At 43.8% G+C, this 23,631-nt stretch overlaps 1 protein-coding gene across 1 annotated transcript; it reads left to right on the forward strand.

Annotated features, from left to right (window-relative positions):
• The first annotated feature begins 655 nt into the window (after positions 1-655).
• oprl1 (opiate receptor-like 1) lies at positions 656-22,239 on the forward strand. Its single transcript, XM_078556290.1, has 3 exons — positions 656-735; positions 19,012-19,367; positions 21,719-22,239. Exons 1-3 carry the CDS (start codon positions 719-721, stop codon positions 22,237-22,239), a joined length of 894 nt encoding a protein of 297 aa, XP_078412416.1. The 5' UTR covers positions 656-718.
• Positions 22,240-23,631: the final 1,392 nt, after the last annotated feature.

Raw genomic sequence — 23,631 nt, forward strand, 5'->3', positions numbered from 1 at the left:
CGAGCTGCGGTGCTGGTTGAGATGAAACAGTTTGAAAGGGGAGTCAGCACGCTGGAATAGAGAACCAAGGGGAGCCAGACAAGCACCAGCTTAATATTAGTCGGGAGTAACAGGCTGCAGGTATTACATCTGTCACACTTCAAGCGCTTGGCGACGCTGAAACTGAGGACCTCCCCGGCCCCACCCGGGAAGGGGAAAAAAAAAACCTGTCTTAGGCTTTCAAATTATATAACTTGTAGAGAATTTGAGTTTCTTCATTCTGTTCGGGGAAGAACATCGAAGCGTATCTGCTGTCAAGCTACACTATGAAATAGGCTTCTGAAGTCCAATTGCTTGCCAAGGGTACAGTGTTTGAAATATATTTCTGAATTTAAGATTAGGGTGCAATTGTAATACTTTGTAATAACGTATTTATTTACAAGTTATTTACCGTATATGTATATTATCAGTGAACAAGCCATATTGCCATTGTATCTTGATATTGTGTTACTCCAGGTCAGGCTGCACCATGAATATTGACACGGTCTGTGGTTTTGGGAGCCTTAAACAGTACAGATATTTAAATGATTCTGTTGATGAGAATTACACCGTTCTACTTGATCGCTGGTCTGAAAATATTACGGATCTCAGTCTGGAACGGTCAACCACGTTCAGAATTACCGTCATTGTGGTCTATCTGTTTGTTTGCATAGTGGGACTGGTGGGCAACTGTCTGGTAATGTACGTTATCATCAGGTAAGGTTTGGATTTTTTTTTTTGTCATATTTATATTGTGCATTTCAACATTTTTTTTTGTAAAAGTTCATAAAGCTAAAGGACAACTTAGTGTTGTGGTTACTGCCTTAGAGCGCCCTCCAGAGGGGACCGGGCACTCCAGACTGGCTCCCAATCCATAAATCCCCCATGTCCCAATATTAAGTACCGTATAATACAGAACACCAACATTTTACAGATTGTCGCCCAGACAGTTTGATCTTGCAGTCAGACCCACGGCTGATAAACTTTTACTGAAGAATAAGTTGATTTAAAAAAAGGCTTCTATTTTACGAGGGGTTTGGCTCCATCTGGACCCAAATTGACGTTAAAAAACAATTTTTTTAAATCTCATATATGACTTTTTGGAATTTAAGATTTTACAACGAATCCATTGTATTCATTAAATTTTCTTCAAGGATTTTAGTTACAAGAATAATAGTTACCGAAATTAAACGATTGTTTTTGTAGAGAGGGGGGGAAGATGCGGATTCTCCAACTCGAGCGTTTTGGGTTTTTTTTCTAAGATGGGGTTGTTAATGGCTTTAATTTAATTTTTAAGGGCAGCACGAAGTGTCTAACACGTTCAGAACTAAGACGCACCCTAGTACGTTATGTTTTCCAAAATGAAACTGGCATTTACTGCATTTGCCCAGTCTGTGATTATTGGAGTAGACCAGCGATACAGTGGAATATGTCAGTTCTGCAGAGAAGAATGGAAAGAGAAAATGTTCATTTGCAATTCTGGTCATCTGATTATATATTTTCAGGCTCATATCCATCAAATGTAACCACTGTCCAATTAAGTTCGTTAAATATTTTAAAGCTTGCACATGTATTGTAAGCACTGGACCCGTCAACATTCCTGAGCAATAGATATATAAATATTAAAAATTGTGTTTTACATTAGTTATTTCCCATGCTCCGCTGTACACACAGTGTTGTGCCTGACTGTTATAGAATATTACCTGATTCCTTGGGTGTGGAGATTAGAATCCAAGAATAAATCGCCCATACTGTTGATACATTCCTCTTCCTACAAAGAACTGATTAGGGTTGTCTCTGTACGCCTGCCCTACAGTTCTTGTACAATTTAGTTACAATAAAACCATGCATTAGTCTTGTGCAATTTTTATCTCTTTATACTACAAAACAGGCATTTTCTCTCCCTCCAATGTGAAGGATGAATCCAATATTTTTACAATGGTGAAGCTGGGAGGCAGGATCTTCTTTGTGCTCAATGCCAACCACAGGGATATATGCTGTTAAGTAGATCAATACTGTCTTGCTCATTGCCCTTCCCTTCTTGCCCCCTCATCTCCACCCCGCTGTCCCTGGTCCCCTTTCCATCAGTAAATTTCTTGAGCAGGGCCAAATGTCAATATATTCCTGAAACAAGTTGAAGTAGGTTCTACGTTCGACACAAAATGTGTGAAATGGGGATTATTTCTTTCCCTCCCCCACCCCCCTAGATTTTTTAACCCATGCTCAGGAGCAATTATTAATTTGAGCAGAATTATCTATGCAAATACAGATTTGCTGGAGCCAAGGGTAAAAGCAGCACATTTACGATTGTACACAGCCTTTCCATCTGTTGCCTTACACTTCCAACTCACTGACGTGCATTTCTTGGAGTGGGGAGAAGGGGAATGCTCCCCTAAATTGTTTTATTTCATTGGGACGTTCTAGTTAAATTTGAAATGTATTTTTCTTTCTCAACTGACTGATTTTTCATCTAAAATTACATAGACAAATAAATAACACCTGGGTTTAATCTACATGCAGCAAACCATCACTGTCCCAGAATGTCCTTATATTGTAGCCATTCCCCATTTTTACAGCCACTGTTTCTGAGCTGCATTCCCATCATTTCTTACAGAATGAAGGGTGCCAACCTTAGCCACTGCCTCTTAACTGATGCATTATTGTCACCCCTTCCTGGATCTATTCTATCCCAGTCATTTCACAAAAACAGTTTTTTTTTCTCCCTTCAAGCGGGAACTGCCATTGTCCTTTACTGAAAAATTTTTTTGTTCTCCCTTTCATAGATAGGCACTCGCCTTGCTAATGCAAAGCCATTTACGACTTCACAGCAAACCACCATCCCCTTTCACAGAATGCACTTCTACCATTCACAGAGACCATTTTCCCTGTCACTGAGATGCTTCCTCCTTCATAGGTGCAACCTTCCTTCTTCATTAACATGCTTGGCCCATTAATTGATCCATCTACTCCTGTTCAGAGGTTGTCTCCCTTCCCCCTTCACAAAGTCTGTCCCCTTCACAGGCATTCCTCTTCCATTCCCATAGACTCTCCAGTCCATTCAGAGTAGTGCGTTACTTATTAAGTTGTTAAAGAGGCATTCATTGGGCTGCAATCTGCAAATCTTTGGTGCAGTCGTGGTGTAGCCCTAATGGAAAATGTGGAAAATATGATGTATCCAGCAAAGCAAGCGGGAAGTGTTTGCTTTTATAGTGACACTTTTCTTTTCAGGACATTCAAAAGTGCTTTTTAAGTGTGGTTACTGTTATGTAGTCAAATGTAGTATTCAGTTTGTGCACTCCAAATAGTTAATGAGACAGGCAGCCTCCTCATCTGCATTAGTGGTGTTTGGTTCAGGGAAGAATATTTTGCTGGACACCCTATTCCTTGAGTAGTACCATGGAATCTTTTTACGGGCAGATGATGGCCCAGCTACTCATAACCCTGTAATGGCAACCCTTCTACTTTTTGTAAATAATTAAATTCCACCTTTGCTAAAATTATTGCTTTCAGGAGTCCAAAGTGCTTTCCATTTGTTATGACTTATCACTAGCTCCAGCTTGCATATCAACAGACTTTTGGACCAGATCAGTATTGTTTGTGAACTGCAAAGAGTTAACCAGCTCAGAAACCTTAACTGGAGTGATGTTATAGGGATGTTACACTTGACACTGTTATGTAGAAAAATGCATTTTGACTGAGCCTCTGAGATCAGGAAAGGTTGAAAGTGACAACATGTGCAATTATTACTGTGCCTGAATAAAACATGAGCACAAAAAAAATCATTTTTGCTTTTAATCAGTACTTTGTGCAATTTTGCAACTACAATATACAATATGATATTGTAAGGGATAAACAAATAGATATGTATTTCTGCTTGCAATTTGACTGTAATTTTTTGCTAAGTGTGCCTCATTGTGATTGCATAGATAACATAGGAACAGAGCCTTGAAGTAATTAATATAGGCGTGATTTTCCCCCAGATACTTTAGGAAATAAAGAGCCTGCGACGTAGTCAAGATGTCTTAAACTGCATCGCAGATTTAGCCGATGTATAGCACAAGACCCCATCATGGTAAATAAGTTGAAGTGCGGGCTAGGAATGGCCTCCCAGCAGATCATTAGGGCAGATTGAAAATTAAATTACCTCTGAGTGCTCAATAAAAAGACTGCATGTGATTTTAGTGGATAGCACTTCATTTAGCAACCTCTTCTAACAGCAGCCGTCTGAACAAGAGTAAACAGGTCATTTTTGAGCATTTCAAGCACAATTTAATGCCATGGTCAGCTTTCAATTTTTACTTACTGCTAGAGATCAACTGACTACCCTGTGTGTGAAAAAGGCTTTTGAGACACTTCAGGCGCTTTCCTGGGACATTTTGTCAAGCCTTCACCAACAGTCTATGAACATTTTCCTGGAAATTCTCTCAGGACTTCATCTAAAAAGGTGAAGTGCTGTGCTACCTTGCATAGCAGTCACTGTCCGAAAGGCAGTGCTTCGTTATGTGCATTTTGCTAGAGGTCTCCCTTGCTCTGCTTGAGGAATTGGAGGAGGAGATGAGGGCAGGCAGAGCAGCACCAGGAGAGAGAGAGACAGGAGGGTGAGGAGGGCTTTCAGCAGGACGCTCCCTCCACCCCAGCTATTCAGAGATTATGATTCTTACATTCACATGACCTAAGACCAGTGCATGTGGAGGCTGCCCTTTTCTAAGGAGATCATCACAGAGATCTGTGGCTCTGTGAAATTAAGACTCAAACCTTGCAGTACAGGCAGGACTCTATTGTCTGTGGCAGTCAAACTCACCGTAGCATTTAACTTTTATGCTACTGAAACCTTCCAGGTTGCCACATGTGATATCAGTCACATCTCACAATCCTCTCTGCTCTTCAGAACAATGAAGGTTGCTGCAGCTCTATACACTCTGAGGAATGACTACATCACCACTGATTGCCAGAGAAGATCTGAGGCAGAGAGCTGTATTGATTTGTCAGGATCGTGGGATTCCTCATTGTCTAGGGAGCTATTGACTGTATACATGTGGCTATGTGAGCCCCTCATTTAAACTTGGAGGTTCAGGAGCAGGAAGAGTTCACATTCCCTCAGTGTGCAGCTTGTGTGTGGCCAGCAGCAGCACATCATGCAGCTGATTGCCTGCTATGCAGGGAGCTGCCACAATGCTTTTATAATTTTGAGTCCATCTTTGATCTTTGAAATGTTATGTAACGTGCACAACTGGGTGACAAGGGATACCTTCCGACACCATGGCTCATAACTTTCCTGCAAAAGCCCCAAACACCAAGTAAAATGAGTGCTGCCCAGTCACATCATTGAGGATTGGAGCCCTCAAGTAGAGATTTAGATGCTTTGGTCAGTCAGGAGATGCTCTGCTGAGAAGGTGTCCAGATTCCTGGTGAATTGTTGCAATCTCCACAATAGAGTAATTATGAGAGACCAGCTGTTATGGCCAGCAATTGTGCCAGAGGGTCAAGCTCAGGAGCCACAAGAGGTGGAGGGGGACCAGGAAGAGCGCCAGGGGCTCCCAGGTAGAAGTCCGACATCTGGGGGGGACACATGTCACCATCTATTTGAAGAGAACATTTGAGAGATGTGCTCCACCATCAGGCTCTGGAGCATTGTTGTCTCATGATGGACCCTTCAGAATGTCCATCATCTGCATTCCACCCTTTCAACCCTTTCCCCATGAAGATTAGAGTCAGAGTCACAGAAGGAGGGCATTTGGCCCATCAAGTCCGTGCCTTCTCTCTGTAAAGCAATCCAATCAATCAGTCCTATTCCCCCACTGTATCTCCATAACTCTTAAGTTTTTTTCCCCTCAAATGCACATCCATTTTCCTTTCAAAACCATTCATCATCTCCACTTCCATGACCCTCGTAGGCAGCGAGTTCCAGGCCATTACCTCTCTCTTGCCCTAAACCTTAAATCTGTGTCCCTTTGCCCTTGTACCATCAGCTAATGGGAACAGCTTTTATTTCCCACCTTATATAAATCTGTCCTAATCTTGGACACCTCAATCTCCATTACTCCAAGGAGAACAAACACCGCTTCCCCAACCTAACATTGTAGCTAAATTCCCTCTTCCCCGGAACCATTCTGGTAAATCTCCTCTGCACCTACTCAAGGACCTTCACATCCCTCCTAAATGTGGTGACTAGAACTGGATGCAATGCTCTGGTTGTGGCTAAACCAGAGCTTTATAATAGGTTCAGCGTAACTTCCCTGTTTTTGTACTCAATTACTATATTACTATAAGAAAAGACCATTGATTCCATCACTACCCAGTGTCAGCAGCTGGAAGGTGAGGGCAATTCAGATGTCCTTCTGAGATGGACTCAAAACGTTAACTGTTTTTCTCGCCACAGATGCAGCCAGACCTGCTGAACTTTTCCAGCATTTTCTGTTTTTATCCCAGATCATCAACCATGTAAGGCATCACACACATGCACAAATACATCTGTGAATACACTCCTTCATAATCACCAATATAATGCAAAACAGGCGGCAGCATAACCTGATTGATCGAGGGAAGCACACCTGCATGATGTCACTCCCCTGTGGATGCAGTGATGATCAAGATTGGAAGGAGTCTGGGAGATACCATCGCCAGAGGCAGAACAGTAGGCTATGGTCTCTGTTGGCCCACCTCAGACTACACCATCTTGGCAATGGCTTCAGCAGGTTGGGCCTCCTGACATCAGGCAAGAGCAATAATGGAGTGATGAGGGAGGAAGAAGCAATGTAGGCACCTGGATAGAAGTTAAGTTCCAACTCTGTGATTCCCACATCACTATCTTGGGTCCTGTCTTCAGCCAACCCAGTGATCTGGTAGAGGACAGACCTGTGGGAATTAGAAACACTTTGCATGCCTCTTTCAAGGCAAGAGCTCAGAGATACCGTGGGAGCTGCTTGAACTTATGTTGCACCATAGCAAGAGGGGGCAAGGTGGACCTTGCACTTGTTCTGGAGGATGAGGTGGTCTTGCTCCTGGGAGTCTGTAGTGATAAAGCTGTAAGAGTTAGGGTGCAGCATGTGTGGCCACGATATAGAATGCATGTGATGAGACCTTATGGAGCTTGGGAGTAAGGATTAGTTTGGGGGATTAGGGATAGTTGCACATCTATAAATACATCTATAAAGAAGGTGAAGTGGTCACATATCTATAAGTGATATACCAACTGTTCTGTCTCTGGCGATGGCGTCTCCCAGACTCCTCCCAATCTTGATCATCACTGCATCCACAGGGGAGTGACATCATGCAGGTGTGCTTCCCCTCGACCAGTCAGGTCCTGCTGCCGCCTGTTTTGCATTATATTGGTGATTATAAAGGAGTGTATTCGCAGGTGTATTTGTGTGTGTGTGATGCCTTACATGGTTGATGATCTGTGATAAAAACAGAAAATGCTGGAAAAACTCAGCAGGTCTGGCTGCATCTGTGGAGGGAGAAACTGTTAATGTTTCAAGTCCCTATGGCTCTTCTTCAGAGCTGATGACCTGTGAGGTGTGTCAAAGGTTTGCCGAGTGCCTGTGAAGGATGCAATTCTGGGAGGTGTGTGAATGTTGATGTATAGCTAGATGGTGGATGGAATGTTGCGATGGTGGTAGTGGTAAAGTTATTGTGCAATGTATTTGTGAGATGTGATCTTCCCTTAACCACTCATTAAAGTTCTTGCAGCACTCGAGCCATGTCCCGTGCCAGGGCTGCTTCGTTGGTATCTCTCAGGTGATCTTTTCCCCCAAGTGCTGCTTTAGCTGCCTCTATGGCCTGCTTCTTCCCTGTAAGTAGAGGACATCCCTCTTCCTCTGGATCTCCTCCACCAGGGCCTCCACTTACACATTCAAGAAACTAGGTGTCCTCACTCTTGCTCCCTGAGCTGCCCTTCAACGTTTTCTTCTCAGCCAGTCAGTGCACTCCACACTTTCAGTGGAATCAGGTGAGTGCAGGCTATATATACAAAGGCAGGAAAAATTGTTTCTAATCAGTGATTGATTGCCAAACCTGCAGCTCTTGGCTTTAGAAACTCTTTTCGAGTTATCAACAGTCACAGATTGCAACCCTTTCAAGTACAATCACAGTTCTTGGTTTCCGGGAGTGGGACATGAACCCACAACCCTCTGATTCAAAGGTGAGGGTGCTATGAACTGAGCCACAGCTGACACCTCTCTTGGCTTTAGAAACTCTTTCGAGTTATCAACAGTCACAGATTGCAACTCTTTCGAGTACAATCACAGTTCTTGGTTTTTCCAGGAGTGGGACATGAACTCACAACCCTCTGATTCAAAGGCGAGGGTGCTATGAACTGAGCCACAGCTGACACCTCAAAGGACAATGATCTAATTGACAGATTCTTTCGAGTTATCAACAGTCACAGATTGCAACTCTTTCGAGTACAATCACAGTTCTTGGTTTCCGGGAGTGGGACATGAACCCACAACGCTCTGATTCAAAGGCGATGGTGCTATGAACTGAGCCACAGATGACACCTCTCTTGGCTTTAGAACCTGCAAGCAGGTCTGAACCATGATAATTAGCAATTAGCTTAAAAATTGTAGCTAAATCCACACTTTCAAACAGGCAATTCTCATTAGCACAGCACGCACTTTGTGGCTGTTTTCACCCTTTCCAAGTAACCCCCATGTGTATTTATGGCCTATGGCTTTAAGATTGTTGAAAAATATTTCATAAACATAACATAATCAAGATCAATAAAGGATTATATAATTCAGATATAATTACTTATAGTTACAGCTGCTGTTAAAGCTGATAAACCACCACTTGCTGTTAGTAACATTTGATGGTAGGGGAGATTCTATTGTTTGCTACTTAGTGAAATTGTAAATTCATTCTTTGTACACCCAGTTATGGTTTCTTTATAAATATGAGGCAAATATAAAAGCTCCTGATTTATGATCCAAGTTAGATTAATCTTCTACAAAATCGGGCGTAGTTCTATCAGTACCAGCAAAACTAAAGAAAACCTTTAAATTTTAACACTTAAATCCCGGACTTGTTGAGTTTTAGTAGACAAGGTATTTGTTGATCCCATTACGTTCCTTCAACACATTTTAAAATCGTTTTGTCCTTTTTATTTCTGATTTGTGTATAACACATAAAATCAGCTCTAAGATTTTAGTTAATTTTATGTCCCCTTGAGCTATTGTTTTATCATTTTTAATGAACCTCTGCTTGCCCTTGGAGGGGATACCTGGTAGAACGCGAAAAATCCAACAAGAATGGTGGTGCCGACCTTAATGACAGGACCTTGTGAAGAATTTTCCTGCCTGATGACCAGATGGACTGCCTCGCTCATGAGCAGAAGCAGGAACAAGCAACAAGAGGCCGGTGACATGGCTAAACATCGAATGAGGAGCATTCTGCCTGTTCAACAGAAATGGGTGCAGGCTAATCATGGCCTCCATGTTCAATTTTTAGCCTGAAAGATGTTTCTTCTGATAGAGCTACATCCAATTTTGTAGAAGATTAAGCTAACTTGGGTCATAAATCAGGAATTTTTATGTTTGCCTCATATTTATAAAGAAACCATAACTGGGTGTACAAAGAATGAATTTCTAATTTCTAATAACTAAGTAGCAAACAATAGAATCTCCTCTACCATCAAATGTTACTAACAGTAAGTGGTGGTTTCTCAGCTTTAATAGTAGCTATAATTATATGTAATTATATCTGAATTATGTAATCTTTTATTGCTATTGATTATGTTATGTTTATAAAATATTTTTCAACAATCTTGGAGCCATAGGCCATAAATACACATGGGGGTTACTTGGAAAGGGTGGAAACAGCCACTAAGCATGTCCTATGCTAATGAAAAATGCTTGTTTGAAAGTGTGGATTTAGCTACAATTTTTAAGCTAATTGATAATTATAATGGATCAGACTTGCTTGCAGGTTTCTTAATAACTACTTGGTTTCCGGTATCATACACATACATCATCCAGCCATGGAACAAAAAAGCATTGTGCTCTGAATTGTTGATAGAAAGTAGAATATACATGAAGAACAGAAAACTTACAGCTTCCCGACACTATTGTGCCAGTAGAAATGGTAATTGATCTGTCATTATTATTCTGTAAGTGGTCCTCTTACTTAACATTCTAATTTTAATCCCTAAGAGATGACATATAGTCTATAAAACTAGCTGAACTTCATCTCAAAAGGGACGATTGCATAAGCTCTTATATGTGAAGCAAACTTATATAATCATGGATTTCACGTGGTATTATTAACAATGAGTCAGTGAATATGGCAGAACTTTTTGAGAAATAGAGTAAGTGGTAGGTGAATAATAGTAAAGTGATTTTTGCCAATCAGTGACAACAAGTTCCATTTCTACAGTGCTGCATTTGTGTAGGAAGATGACTGGTTGACTGCTTCACTGTAAGAAGAGAAAGGCAACAGATGTTCAGCAGTTGAGAAAAAGGAAAAAATGTGGGTGTCAGAGTGGGTGTTGATTGTTGGAAAGAAATGCTTCAAGGAGATCTTTGAAAACAAGGTTAGCAAGGTAGAGTGAAATGGACGGCAAATTCCAGAGGATAGACTAAAGCAGTTAAAAGCATGACCAGTAATGGGGAAGAAATAAGATCCAGTCTGGTGATAGAGGAGTAGAGGATGAATGCAGAAATCTGAGATTAGAGGTGTTCACTAAGAGAAGGGAGATGCAATGCTATGAAACTTATCAGAAACTCGCATGGCTACTTTTGTCAGCTCTCAAGTTTTCCAACTCCCTCCTCAGTGGCTGTCCTCTATATAAACACCAACTGATTCAGAATTATGTTGTCTACACCCTATTATGCATAAAATCCCTTTCACCTATCACCTTTTTTCTTGTCAACCTTCATTAATACCAAAATCCCTGCCTTTAACTATCCACTGTTTAGCCTCTCATTACCTTTGCAATATCATTTTGCTCTGTGTCCTTGGCTGGACCCTCCAACCTTTTAATGCAGCTCTGTTACAAAACTCACCCCTTTCTCTCTCCTCTATATTTAATGACTAAGGCTTGAGCCATCTTGTCTCTGCACTCCACTTTATGAAGAGAATGCCCTCCATAAATTCCTCAATCTTGCTACAACTCTCCCCACCTTGAAAATTCTCCATTAAGCCATTACTTCAACAGTGCTTTTAGCTACCTCTTTGATCTCTCTTGCTTACTCCTTACTCTAGAATATCTTGGGATCTTTTCTACAATAAAGACCCCATGAAAATGCTTACTTTTGAGCTCTGGATTAGGCAAAAAAATACTGGACAAGACTAGAACTGAACCTATTGCTTTCCTGACTCCATAGAACTGCCATGACACAAAACCTCATCTTGCAATAAACAAAATCACAATCAGAATTAGCAGCGTGATTAAAATATTACCACATTTGATAGTACAGAACTTGCTGCTGAAAACAAGAGACGTGCTGTCAAAGATTATATAACAGTGTCCAACATTAGATTTAATTCCACGATTGGACAACACTTGCTAAACAATCCTGATTGTGCTAAGAATTACAAGCAATTTAAGATTATCAGTTAAGTTCACAGTGTGACTCACTTATGCGTGCTAGAAGCTACACATATTCACACACAGGGCTCTTCCCTTTGCAGACAGAAGGAGCATGTCCATGCATTGTGTCTTTTTCAACTAAACAAAAGCTTTGGGAACAGCCATTCCCCATAGCAATGTCTTGACCAATCAGAGCCGACCTGTCTGATTTGAATTTAAACAAAACCTTGGCAGTTAACTGTTCCCTGGTGCATTCTTCATGGAAGCACCTCTACTGATCAGAGTCAACTTGCCAACCAATCAGCACTCTCTTCTCATGCAGTATGAATTGTTGTTCCTTTTATAATTGGTATTCTTGCAAATCTGTCCTGATGAGTGCAAGACGAGAAGGTTCGACAGCATGTCCCTTTTTTCAGCAAGACTGCCACATTATAGAGTTCTATTTCTGACATAACATAGCATGAATAAAACACTAATTTTTTGATTTCTAGTCTACATCAGCAGGTTCTGTTATGTAACAGGAGGACACAAATGAATTCTTGGGGCCATACCAAATTGCCTTGCCATAAAGGCAGTGTCAACATTGCATGCACAACATGCTAATAATCCTAAAGTAATAATGAATGCTTCCACAAGCACTGTGCAACAAAACCATACATTGATTGCACAATGAGTTTGAATGTTATCTCATAAATTTAACTAAAAGGAAATAAATCTCCTTTTAGGTAATTGCCTGTAAATTCTCAATCTGGTTAAGCAGGGAAGAAATTTGGGGCATTGTGATGGAAATTCTGACATATCCTGCCAGAAGTGACATTAGGTAGAAATATCATAATGAGAGACAATTGATGGTATTTTCACCTGAGCAATCCTGGACACAGTTGTGTATCAATGGTGTTCAAGCCATTTCCTTGATGAAATCGATTACAGGCTGTCACTTACAGAATGGAAAATTATTGAAGTAACTTCCCTCCCTCCTTACCAGCCTCCCTCAACCAAAGATTCCTGTCCAGCAACCCTGGAAAAGGCCCCAGCATCTGTAAAAAATATTTAAATCCTTTGACCTTGGTAAATGACAGAAAATTCACTATCTTTGTGGCAGACAGGAAATTTTGAACCATAGATTGTATGCAATCAATGAACGTGTAAATGGAGTGCTTGCTTATTTAATAAATATGTTTTCTAATTATTTTCAAGTGCTTTTATTGTTAATAAGGTAAGGTGTTTCACATTGTGACTCCAAAATGTGTGTTCCCAGTGTGATTCTGCAAATTAATTCATTATTTCTGCAGAGTTTAAAAAATAAAATCCCAGGAGGTTTTCACTGGCCCTAATCATAGATTATGAAATGGTAACTCCAGATTAGTATTGCTATTATATTAAGTATGATGGAAAAACAATTACCAATCACAGCAAACAAATTAGTGGATTTCATAATTGCAGTTTCAGAACAGTATTTAGATACATTTGCTTTCATCTTTGACAACCTATCAGGGTTGTGCAACAAACTATAACTTGCCTCATTTGTCTCATCTTTCAATATTCATGAACTAATAATGTATTTTCTTCAACTGCTATTTGAATTTAATGGGCACAGTGTTACTGTAGTGGTTGGTTTGCAATTCTATTGGGGTAAATTATTTTTGTGGAATAAGAGTACGAATAGCATATCATTTTGTATGTTTGAGCACAATGTGGAGGATAACTGTTCAAAGTCTTTTATGCTAAGGAAAACTACTACATATTTATGCTGTACATATTTTGACCCTTTCAATTTGTATGATAACTATCATGCTGTTTTGTCCTTCACTGAAAACTGTCATTTGATGACTCATTTGCTCTCAATCCAAGACAAACTGAATTTTTAGATATGAATTTCTGTCAGACCAGAACCTGTTGGCATGCTAGGTCCTCTATTTCATCTATCTGTACTGCCCTACAAATCTTTGCATAGACTCAGGATTATCACTAGAAGAAATGAATATGTATTTGAGAAAGAACATAAAAGTATATACGACAAAAGATAGGAAATGTGGTTAGAATAGATAGGCCCACTTGAAGAGCTACTATTGGTATAGATGTACTGGAAGGAATAGTTGCCTTTCTGTGTCATAAGGCTGAATTTTCCCTTTGGCGTGTGGGGGCAGGCCCCACACGTTCGTGCATAACATGATGCACAGTGACATTGGGCGATTGTCCCGACGTCACCGCGCGCCATCATGATATTTCGCTGGGAGGGCGTGCGATGACATCCGACGCATGCCCGCCATTAATTAATGGGCCAGTTAAAGCCCTTGAGGCGCTAATTGATGCCAATTTTTCGACACCTGTGTGACCTTCGGGTCGGCGCACAGGCGCAATGCGCAGGCGGGTAGGACACATTTGTATTCACCTCATCCGCGGGCGGGATAAGAAGGCTCACTGCGGTCGCAAGTATACACAGTCAAGTATTTATTCATGAAAGTTTTTGAAACTTGCCTGTGTGATCTGCAGCACTTCAAAAGGCAAACCAGCTGCTTTGTCTGGACACTTAACGTTCAGGTAAGCACACTAGTGAGTAGCCTTTTCTGGGCCTGCAGATTTCAGGAAGCCTTCCCTTAGCCGGGGAATGGGAGCTGAACTGTCCACTGGAGGCAGCTCCTCTGAGGGGGAAGAGAGGGCTAGAAGGGGGAGGAGGCCAGGAGTGCACGTTCAGCCTCCAAGGGAGTCACCTTTGGGAGGACAGGCGCAGGCACAAGGGGCGCAGGGCCAAGAGGTAGTCCAAGGCGGAAAGAGCTGCAGAAGATGTCACTATCCTGCTGCCAGGGTATACAGGCGGCGAAGCTGCTACCTCAATATGTCTGAGGTGCAGTGCCGAAGGAGGCTCCATCCCTCAAGGGAGACAGGCAACTATATCTGTCAGATCAAAAACAGAATTACCTGGAAAAACTCAGCAGGTCTGGCAACATTGGCGGAGAAGAACAAAGTTGACGTTTCGAGCCCTCATGACCCTTCAACAGAACTAAGTAGAAATAGGAAATTTCTACTTAGTTCTGTTGAAGGGTCATGAGGACTCGAAACATCAACTTTGTTCTTCTCTGCCAATGCTGCCAGACCTGCTGAGTTTTTCCAGGTATATCTGTTTTTGTTTTGGATTTCCAGCATCCGCAGTTTTTTGTTTTTATATCTGTCAGATGATAGGGCCTGAGATCTCCGCTACCTGTGTGCGTGGACACCCCATGCCAGTGGCTCTAAAGGTCACAGCTGCCCTCAAATTCTCTGCCTCTGGCTCCTTCCAGGGGTTGGTGGGTGATCTTTGCAGTGTCTCCCAATCAGCTGTGCACACTTGGGTCAAACAGGTCACAGACGCTCTGTTCAGGCGTGTATTGACCTTCATCCACTACCGTTGGGACCAGGTAAGCTAGACACAATGAGCCAGCAGCTTCGCAGCCATTGCTGGCTTCCCCCGCGTCCAGGGTGCAATAGACTGTACACATGTGGCCATCAAGGCACCAGCAGGTGAGCCCGGTGCCTTCGTCAACAGGAAGGGCTTCCACTCCATGAACGTGCAGATAGTGTGTGATCCAATTGGATGCTAATTTTACAAGTCTGTGCAAGGTACCCAGGCAGCTCCCACGACACCTACATCCTCAGACACTCCCAGGTGTTGGGGCTCTTCAGTGCTCCAGCCCGGCTGGATGGATGGCTGCTGGGTGACAAGGACTATCCCCTCAAAGTGGCTCATGACGCCTCTCCGCCATCCAAGAACAGAAGCTGAGCAGCAGTACAATAGGAGCCACCCCTCCACAAGGGCTGTGGTGGAGAGAACCATCGGTCTTCTGAAGATGCACCTCCACTGCCTGGACCGTTCAGGGGGCGCACTCCAGTACACCCCAGATCGTGTGTCGCTGATAGTGGTTGCATGCTGTGCTTTCCACAACCTTGCGCTAGAAAAGGGGGCACAGTGGACGATGAAGACATTAATGCAGTGGCTGCGGCCGCACACGATGAGTCCAGCAGTGAGTCTGAGGATGAGCCCGCACAGGGAAATGCTGAGGGGGTGGACCCTCACCCGGGTATACTCCAGGGAGGCAGAGACTCACGGGAAGCTTTAATCCAATGAACCTTCAGCTAGCACACCCATATGGACCTCCAGGACAAGCCTGGGCTGTAGGCTCCATACTCGATACCTAAGTGCCAAATCCTCCAGGTTCGGAATAGTAACTAAGGGCCTTGTTAATAAAGCTGAATGTCCAAACAAGCACTCATTACAGTTTTGGAAACCATACACATGCAGAAGAAGAGAGGCACCCTCAGCCAGGATGACATATCTGAATTTATTCTGTCAAGCAAACCAACTTATTCCAAAAAACAGAGAATAGTGTTATCCAAAAAAAACAAATCATGAGGACCTCATCTCGGGCCAGCACAAAAGCACCAGTGAAAAACCCGTGGTGTGCCTAAGGTGCCTTATGTTTATGTTTCTGGGTGCTACGTCTTGGTGCTGCCCCCTCACTGGGAGTGGCATCTGAGACAGCCTGCTGACTCTGCTGTCCTGTTGGCCTCGATGACCTTGGCAGTCGTCCTCTGGCCCGTGGAGCCTGCACTGGCCCCGCTTGGGAGGGAGCTGTCAGTTCCACAGCTGGCATCTCCCCAGTCGCCGCAGCCTCACCGGATGATACGGTCGCTGGGAGAGGGGCGGAGGAGCTGCCGCCCTCATCCGGAGCACCCTGAGAGGAGCCCGCAGAGACGCCAGGCAGCTGCTGCACCAATGTGAGGTCACTTTGGACTACCCTCCTCACCGTGGATGGATAGGCACCGAGCTGGGAAAACTGTTGCCCAAAGCATCTCCCACATTGGCACTGACCAGCTGAGGTCAATGCCAATGTGAGGGCTTGCTGATCAGAGCGCATCCCCAGGAAGCCCTGATGGGTCTCCTGGTGGAGCCTCTCCACAAGAGGCACCACTCTCTCCATGGAGGATGCATGGCGCTCGGACATGTGGCTCATTGCTTCTGCAATCAACCGCGGAGACACCTCCAACATGGAGACCAAGCCAAGCATAGCCTCATGTATCTCCCCCAGATGCTCCCACACACTCGGTCGCATTTCCTGCATCTGCTGCATCGCGGACGACTCCAGAGGCACATCGTCAGGCATTGACTGAGCATGTGCCTGGTCCCCTTCAGTCCTCCGACTGCTGGCGCCATGGGCACCCTCTGTCTCTGCCGGCTCCTCCAGTGACTGTGAAGTGCCCTCAACACTGTGCCCTGGGACACTAGCTGATGTTCGAACTCCCACCAAGGTGCTAGTATCTGCTCTGGTGCCTGCCTCGCGGAAATGGTGTGACGCTGGTGAGACTTCAGGCCCCTGAGGTGTGAGAGGGAGCCTCTGCTGCTCCTCCTCCCAGCCCTGCTCCGAAGATGCTGAAAGGAAGAACAAGGACATTGGATCAGTTAACATGGAGACAATGTCAAAGTGTATCCCTGTCCCTCTGATCATTATGCGCTCATCCTTCCATAACCAATGGTCAAGCCATGTTGCAAAATTAAATCAATTAACATTCAGCACTGCTATGGCTGTTGGGAGAGCAATGCTTGACCTCACTGCTGGTCATACATATCTGGCCATAGCACCCCAGCCTCACCGACACCAGTGGACCTGGGCGCATGGCGCCTCTCCAGAGCCAGGGCCTCCTGCTCAAAGCGGCTGAGAATGGCGATCTGCGCCTGGCCGCCGCCAGTCCTCACCCGCTCTGCCATGTTATGAGCATTCTTCTCCTGAAAATGAGAGACGAGCATTGATTAGTGAAAATTGCACATGGACTCTCTTCGCGGACGGTCCACCCCAACCAGAGTGGAACATGTCAAGGCTCCAGTACCTCCTCACCCCACTGCTGCCGAACACACTCAAAAGATGCTAGGCCTGTTCCCCACCCCCTCGCTCCCCCCCCATTGGACACATGCTGCCTACATCACATTAGGCACCACACGGTATATCCTTCCATAGCAAGGAGGCACAAGCACGTGGAGCGCAGAGGACAGCAGATGGTTCGTTGCCATGCCACCTTGAAGCTCCCCTCCCAGCGTGTCATCACCCTGACTTGGACATGTCCTGGAGTTCAAACACTACGCCTAGGTGCAGCTCCTCCAGGTTTCCCCCAAACCAGTTATGTCGGACTCAGTGTAAGGCATGTTGCAGGGGAAAAACACATCTCTTCATCAACTTCTCAGGCTGACCTCAGCTTGGACAATATCTTCTGGCCCACCCAGTAAAGGACACATGCCGTCAATGATTCAATGCAGTCACTACACTCAGACTTGGGAGGGGAGGGGGTGCAGCAGGAGGGTAAGCCTACCTGCTGGGTTAAATGCCCAGTGCCGACATGGTACTCACCCTGCCAGAGCGCAACAAGTTGTTGAAGCGCTTGCGACACTGGATCCAGATCCGCCGCACCATGTCACAGGAGCTCACCACCTCCGCTACCTCCTCCCAGGCACGTTTCGTCATGTGAGGGGGCCGCCTCCTCCCATCCTGGGGAACCAGCACCTCCCACCGTGCTGCCACCTCCTCCAGGAGGGCAGCAAGGCAGTCATCTGAGAAACAAGGGGTGTACTGGCTCCCCGCCCTACCCTCCAGCCTGGCTTGTCCCGCTGCCCTACCCTCCAGCCTGGCTTGTCCCGGTGGCCTACCCTCTGGACTGGCCTGTTCACCAGGAGCCCTCTGGTGAGCCCTTCCACTTGCCATCTTGCAAAGACAGCCAGGGCTTCATATAAACAGGCTGCTGGGTCGCCATTGGACCTGGCGGACAATGCACTACTGCCGCTGCCCGCCCACTCCCGCTATCCTCAGGAGTTGGGCATTACGCTGGGCGGGCCTTAATTGGCCCGCCTGCATAAAATGGCAGCGCGGGCCCGATCGCGGACAGCGATCAGTTACACCCCTGCCCGCTCCCACTCTGCCCTCCCGCCAAACAGAAGATTCAGCCCATAATTTCTTTGACTTTGAATAGTAAAGCTGAAAAATGTTATTGTTTAAGAGTCTTTGGTGTATTTACAGAAAGATATATTTCATGTTTGTGCACTGGGATGGTATGTCAGTATAGTCATTGTGCCGTAGTTTACTGACGTGCATTGTTGCAGAGGTAGAATATTAAGTGAGGGACCATGTTTTCACTAAGATTCAGTAAAGCACAATAACAAGAGAGTTACTCCAATGACTGACAGCTCACTGTAAGTAAAACAATCCTAGAGGTAATTTTCACAAATACAATAGGATGAACATAAGACGGCATTTTCCAATGGATTGTCAATCCACCAGGTCAGATTAACTATAAAGTGAAAGTTGCCTCTTCTCTATTGTATGTTTATAAAAGCAAAGTTTCAGTATCTTGATGATAAGTGATGTATAAATCTGATCATTTTTTCAATTGTGCTGTTTGAATTCCTACTAAAACTCAATGACTTTCATAAGATCCATTTCTTTCAGATATACAAAGATGAAGACAGCAACAAACATCTATATTTTCAATCTAGCCCTTGCAGATGCATTAGAATTAATCACATTACCTTTCCAGGCAACCGACACTCTTCTGGGATTCTGGCCTTTTGGAAATATACTCTGTAAAATAGTAATATCAATTGACTATTACAATATGTTCACCAGTATCTTTACTCTGACAGTGATGAGTGTTGATCGGTACATAGCCGTCTGCCACCCTGTTAAAGCATTAGATATAAGAACCCCTTTCAATGCTAAGATTGTCAATATGTGCATCTGGGTACTTGCTTCTGTGATTGGAGTACCAGCAATGATTATGGGATCGGCTGACATGGAAAACAATGGTAAGTCACAACAAAATATTAAGATATTATAGATTTGATAGAGTATGATATATATTCATATAAAGTAACATTGGGCTGGATTTTATGGCCCCCATTGAGTGTGTATGAGAGGTGGCAAGTCCATCAGCTTCCCACCCACTCCCAATCTGTTCCCATAATAGAGTAGGTGAATGGATGCCAAAATCAGCAGCCCGTCTACCATTTTTAAATAAATAATTCTCAGTCAATACCAAGCCAATTGACCCAAATAATATGATGCTTATGCTACAATATGGCTGCTGTGGGCCGGAAGGCAGAAGTGGGCAGGCAGTTTCTTTAAGCAAACTGCTTTAAAGCTGGGAAGGAAGGGGGTGCCCTGTGTACATCGGGGACACCCTCCTCACCCCCAAGATGCTGCTCTTCCTTTATTCTTCCTGCCTGATTCTACACACTCCTCACCGCTTCCCTTCCTAGGGCCCTCGTCCAAAACCCTGGACTTACCTGGTTCGGAGGCCATGGGTGTCTTCATCTGTGGGCTTCTTGCAGTCCCAACTATAGCCACTACTGTGTTTGGGACTGCGAGAGCTGCTTGGCAATCAGATTAGCCATCAGCTCTTGAGGGTGGGACTTCTCCCACTGGCTACTCTTGCCTTGTTTATGCTTTCCACAACGTGTTATTGCTGCGGAGCAGCCTTGTTTAATGTGGGTTGGCTGGCATCTTACATTTCTTCCGGGGGGTGGTGGGGAGAAGCAATATCACCCACCACCATCACCCCCACTGTAAAATTCAGCCTTGTGTTTCTTAATGTACATTGTTCCATCAGTAACAGTTCTATGCTGATGGATTGATGCATTACTTTTTCACCTTGCAGACTTTAGTATACTCAAAGCCTGCTTTCTGAGATGAAAGCTCTTCTGTCTATTGGTTAAAAGGATCCAATGTGAAGTGATTTTGAGCATTCCAAATTCAGCATGACATGGTCCATAACACAAGTTTGTGAAGTGGAAATATTACAGTCATTCAGTTCCAAGTGCTCTTTAGAAATTGAGATTAAGGCACATTGATGGGGTACCCTAGGCAGGATTTAAAATGCATCTAACCTGTGCTGTTTTTGGCCTGAGAGTGCGCATCTGAAATTAAAACGTAATTTCATCATTAACAGCGTGAAACATACAAAAAGCACTGCCTTCCCGCCATCTACCCTTCCAACCTAACCTGGAAGCAGTTCTATGGGAGGCCGAGGTCTGCCCTTGCCCCGGTTCAGGCCCTTAAGTGGCCACTTAAGGACTGTTTCCTTCCAGGCTGCAATTTTTAGGCACACAGGAGGAGGTCAGGGATGGAGGGGGGATGCCTAGCAGGCCTTCTTGGGCCTCAGGGGCACCTCCCTTACATAGCCCCTTTTCCAATTGCCCCCCCACCCCCTCCAACCCAGGTCTGCCCTTGCCTCCTCCTGTCCCCTCCCATCCCCCAGCCACATTCCATGTGGCAGCATGGTTCCCATATACATGCTGCCCATGTGTGCATGAAAAAAGAAGTTCATGGCCATGGTCACCTTCACAGCCACTGACAGCACAGTCTTCAGCCTGCTTTGAGGCCATAGGTCTGCCTGTAGCTGGAGGCAGATTTCAGTGAACATAAATGAAATGGAGGTAACAAATGCACTGTTCCTCACTGAGTTTGAAGTAGGAGAATTGCTTTCTGAAGATGCTGGTTTTCTGAAGACCCGAGTTCTCCTCCCCTTATCTCTCTACAACTGGGAGCAAGTGTTAAGAGCAGAACCAATCAGAAGCAAGGCCTTCCACATATTCAAATCCATTCCCTGCAGACTTCGCCAACTTTAAATGATAGCACACGTTATCAAACACTTCTACCAGCTTAACAGCAGCCTTGGTGGGAAGTTCTTTTTGCTGCTGATTGTATGTTCAGTTGTGTGAGGTTAAGAGAGGGCATTAGCTGCAGCACTGAAGTTGAAAATGTTGGCTCTAGAGTCACCTCAGTTTTACACATTGACTAACATCATGATCCGCCTACTCTGCATGCTTTTAATGCATGTTCCTCGTGCCCTTGCTACCAAACTACCCAAAATGGTGTCAGGGTGGCCATATGTGTGGCATGGGTGCCATTTTGGATACAAAACAACACACAGTGATGAAAACACTGGCAACATGTGTCAGATTTTCAGGTCTATGACTTTAAAATGGACACTGAATGAAACCTGCACTCGTGGGTCATGTTTTCTCTTCCCCTCATGTGAAATGCCACAAAGGAGCAACCAGTAATGCAAAAATGTACATGATCATTGCAGCAAACTTGATTTAAAATATTTAAATGGTAACATATCTTAACTTGTTTTCTGTTTCTTTTGTTACAGAAATTGAATGTCTTCTGGTTCATCCACAGCCCCACAGTTACTGGAAGCCCACAATTGAAATAGCTGTGTTCCTCTTTTCCTTCGTTATTCCAGTTGCTATCATAACAGTTTGCTACACACTAATGCTTAGACGGTTGAGAAGTGTGCGTGTGCTTTCTGGATCAAAAGAGAAGGACAGGAACTTGCGTAGAATCACAAGAATGGTCTTAGTGGTTGTTGCAGTTTTCATCATCTGTTGGACCCCAATTCATATTCTAGTGTTAGTGCAGGCTGTCTGTAATCATGAAATCATGACAATTATGCCGAGCTGGTATTTTTGTGTTGCTCTTGGATATGCCAATAGCAGCCTCAATCCTGTCCTTTATGCCTTTCTGGATGAAAACTTCAAAAGGTGCTTTAAAGAGTTCTGCTTTCCCTCCATTTTTAAAAAAGAACTTAAGGTGTCAAACGGGATGAGAAGTATCACAAGAGGTGTTGCTTACTCATGTAAGAATACAGATGGCACAGAAAATGCTGCATGACTAAAGATGGCGACTCACTCAGCTACTGGCCACCAGGAGAACAAAATTAATTTAAATGTGGAGTTGACTCGAATTACATAGGTCATTGAAAATAAACACCTTCTGCTGCATTTTTAAAATGAATAAGGCAGTCACGTTACTGGTTTCAATAAATCAAGTGCTGTTTATTTTAAAATGAACAAATCCAATTAGTGAGGAGTTATCATGATGGATAGTGAGTCAGAACCTGATATGAAATGAATTATTGTAGGAAATTTAAAAAATACAGGCAAGTTAACACAACAGTATTTTTTTTCACATAAGACTAGCTTCCCATTAGAAACTTGTGATGGGTTAAGCAACTCTCAGCCACAGTAATGTTTGGCTACAAACAAAAAAAACAGTATTTAATTTTGTCAGCTATATTAATGAACATTTGAAAAGTATTATTGCATGTTAATGAAATATTTAATCCTTTCATCATATGAGTAATTGTGATTGTTTCACTACAAAGTTAATAATGATGTTAACGTTTGCCTTTTGTGACTGAATGCAAAGCATTTTTTGTAACTTTCAGTATTCCAGTTAGGGGCTATTTGATTGTAAGCATGGATTGATCTTACAAAACATCAAATATTTTTGGATTCATGCTGCTGAGGTCAAATAGCCAAGAGGTAAGGACAAAACAGACTTCTGCTTTTTAAAATACTTTAGTTATCAATGTTCCAAAATATCTATATGATTGTAATAAAACCTATTGCAAGGCACACGCTGAAATATTGCTGCTTATTGGCCTGTCATTTGACAGCATGAAAAAATAATTGCTTTTTAACTTTCGTTATTTGTGGGTGTTTACATCTTACACTGGATGGGATTTTTAATCCTTATGAACATATATATGAACATATGCATTAGGAGCACAAGAAGGCCATTTGGCCCCTCAAACCTGCTCAGCCATTCAATAAAATCATGGCTGATCTGATTGTGGCCTCAACTCCACATTCCGCCTATTCCTGATAAACTTTGACTCCCTTCACAGAATCACAGAATCACAGTGCATAAGAGGCCCATCGAGTCTGCACCGACACGTGAGAAACACCTGACCTACCTACCTAATCCCATTTACCAGCACTTGGCCCATAGCCTTGAATGTTATGACATGCCAAGTGCTCATCGAGGTACTTTTTAAAGGTTGCAAGGCAACCCGCCTCCACCACCCTCCCAGGCAGCGCATTCCAGACCATCACCACCCTCTGGGTAAAAAAGACTTTCCTCACATTCCCCCTAAACCTCCTGCCCCTCACCTGAAGTTATGCCCCCTTGTGACTGACACTTCGACTAAGGGGAACAGCTGCTCCCTATCCACCATGTCCATGCCCCTCATAAGCTTGTACACCTCGATCAGGTCACCCC

Source organism: Cetorhinus maximus, chromosome 13 (genome assembly GCF_964194155.1).
Source record: "Cetorhinus maximus chromosome 13, sCetMax3.hap1.1, whole genome shotgun sequence".
NCBI lineage: Eukaryota > Metazoa > Chordata > Chondrichthyes > Lamniformes > Cetorhinidae > Cetorhinus > Cetorhinus maximus.

What these genes read in the sequence shown, in the direction of transcription:
- oprl1 (XM_078556290.1), top strand. An exon ending in GGCTGACATGGAAAACAATG is followed by an intron (nt 19,368 to 21,718) that starts GTAAGTCACAAC and finishes CTTTTGTTACAG; the next exon opens with AAATTGAATGTCTTCTGGTT.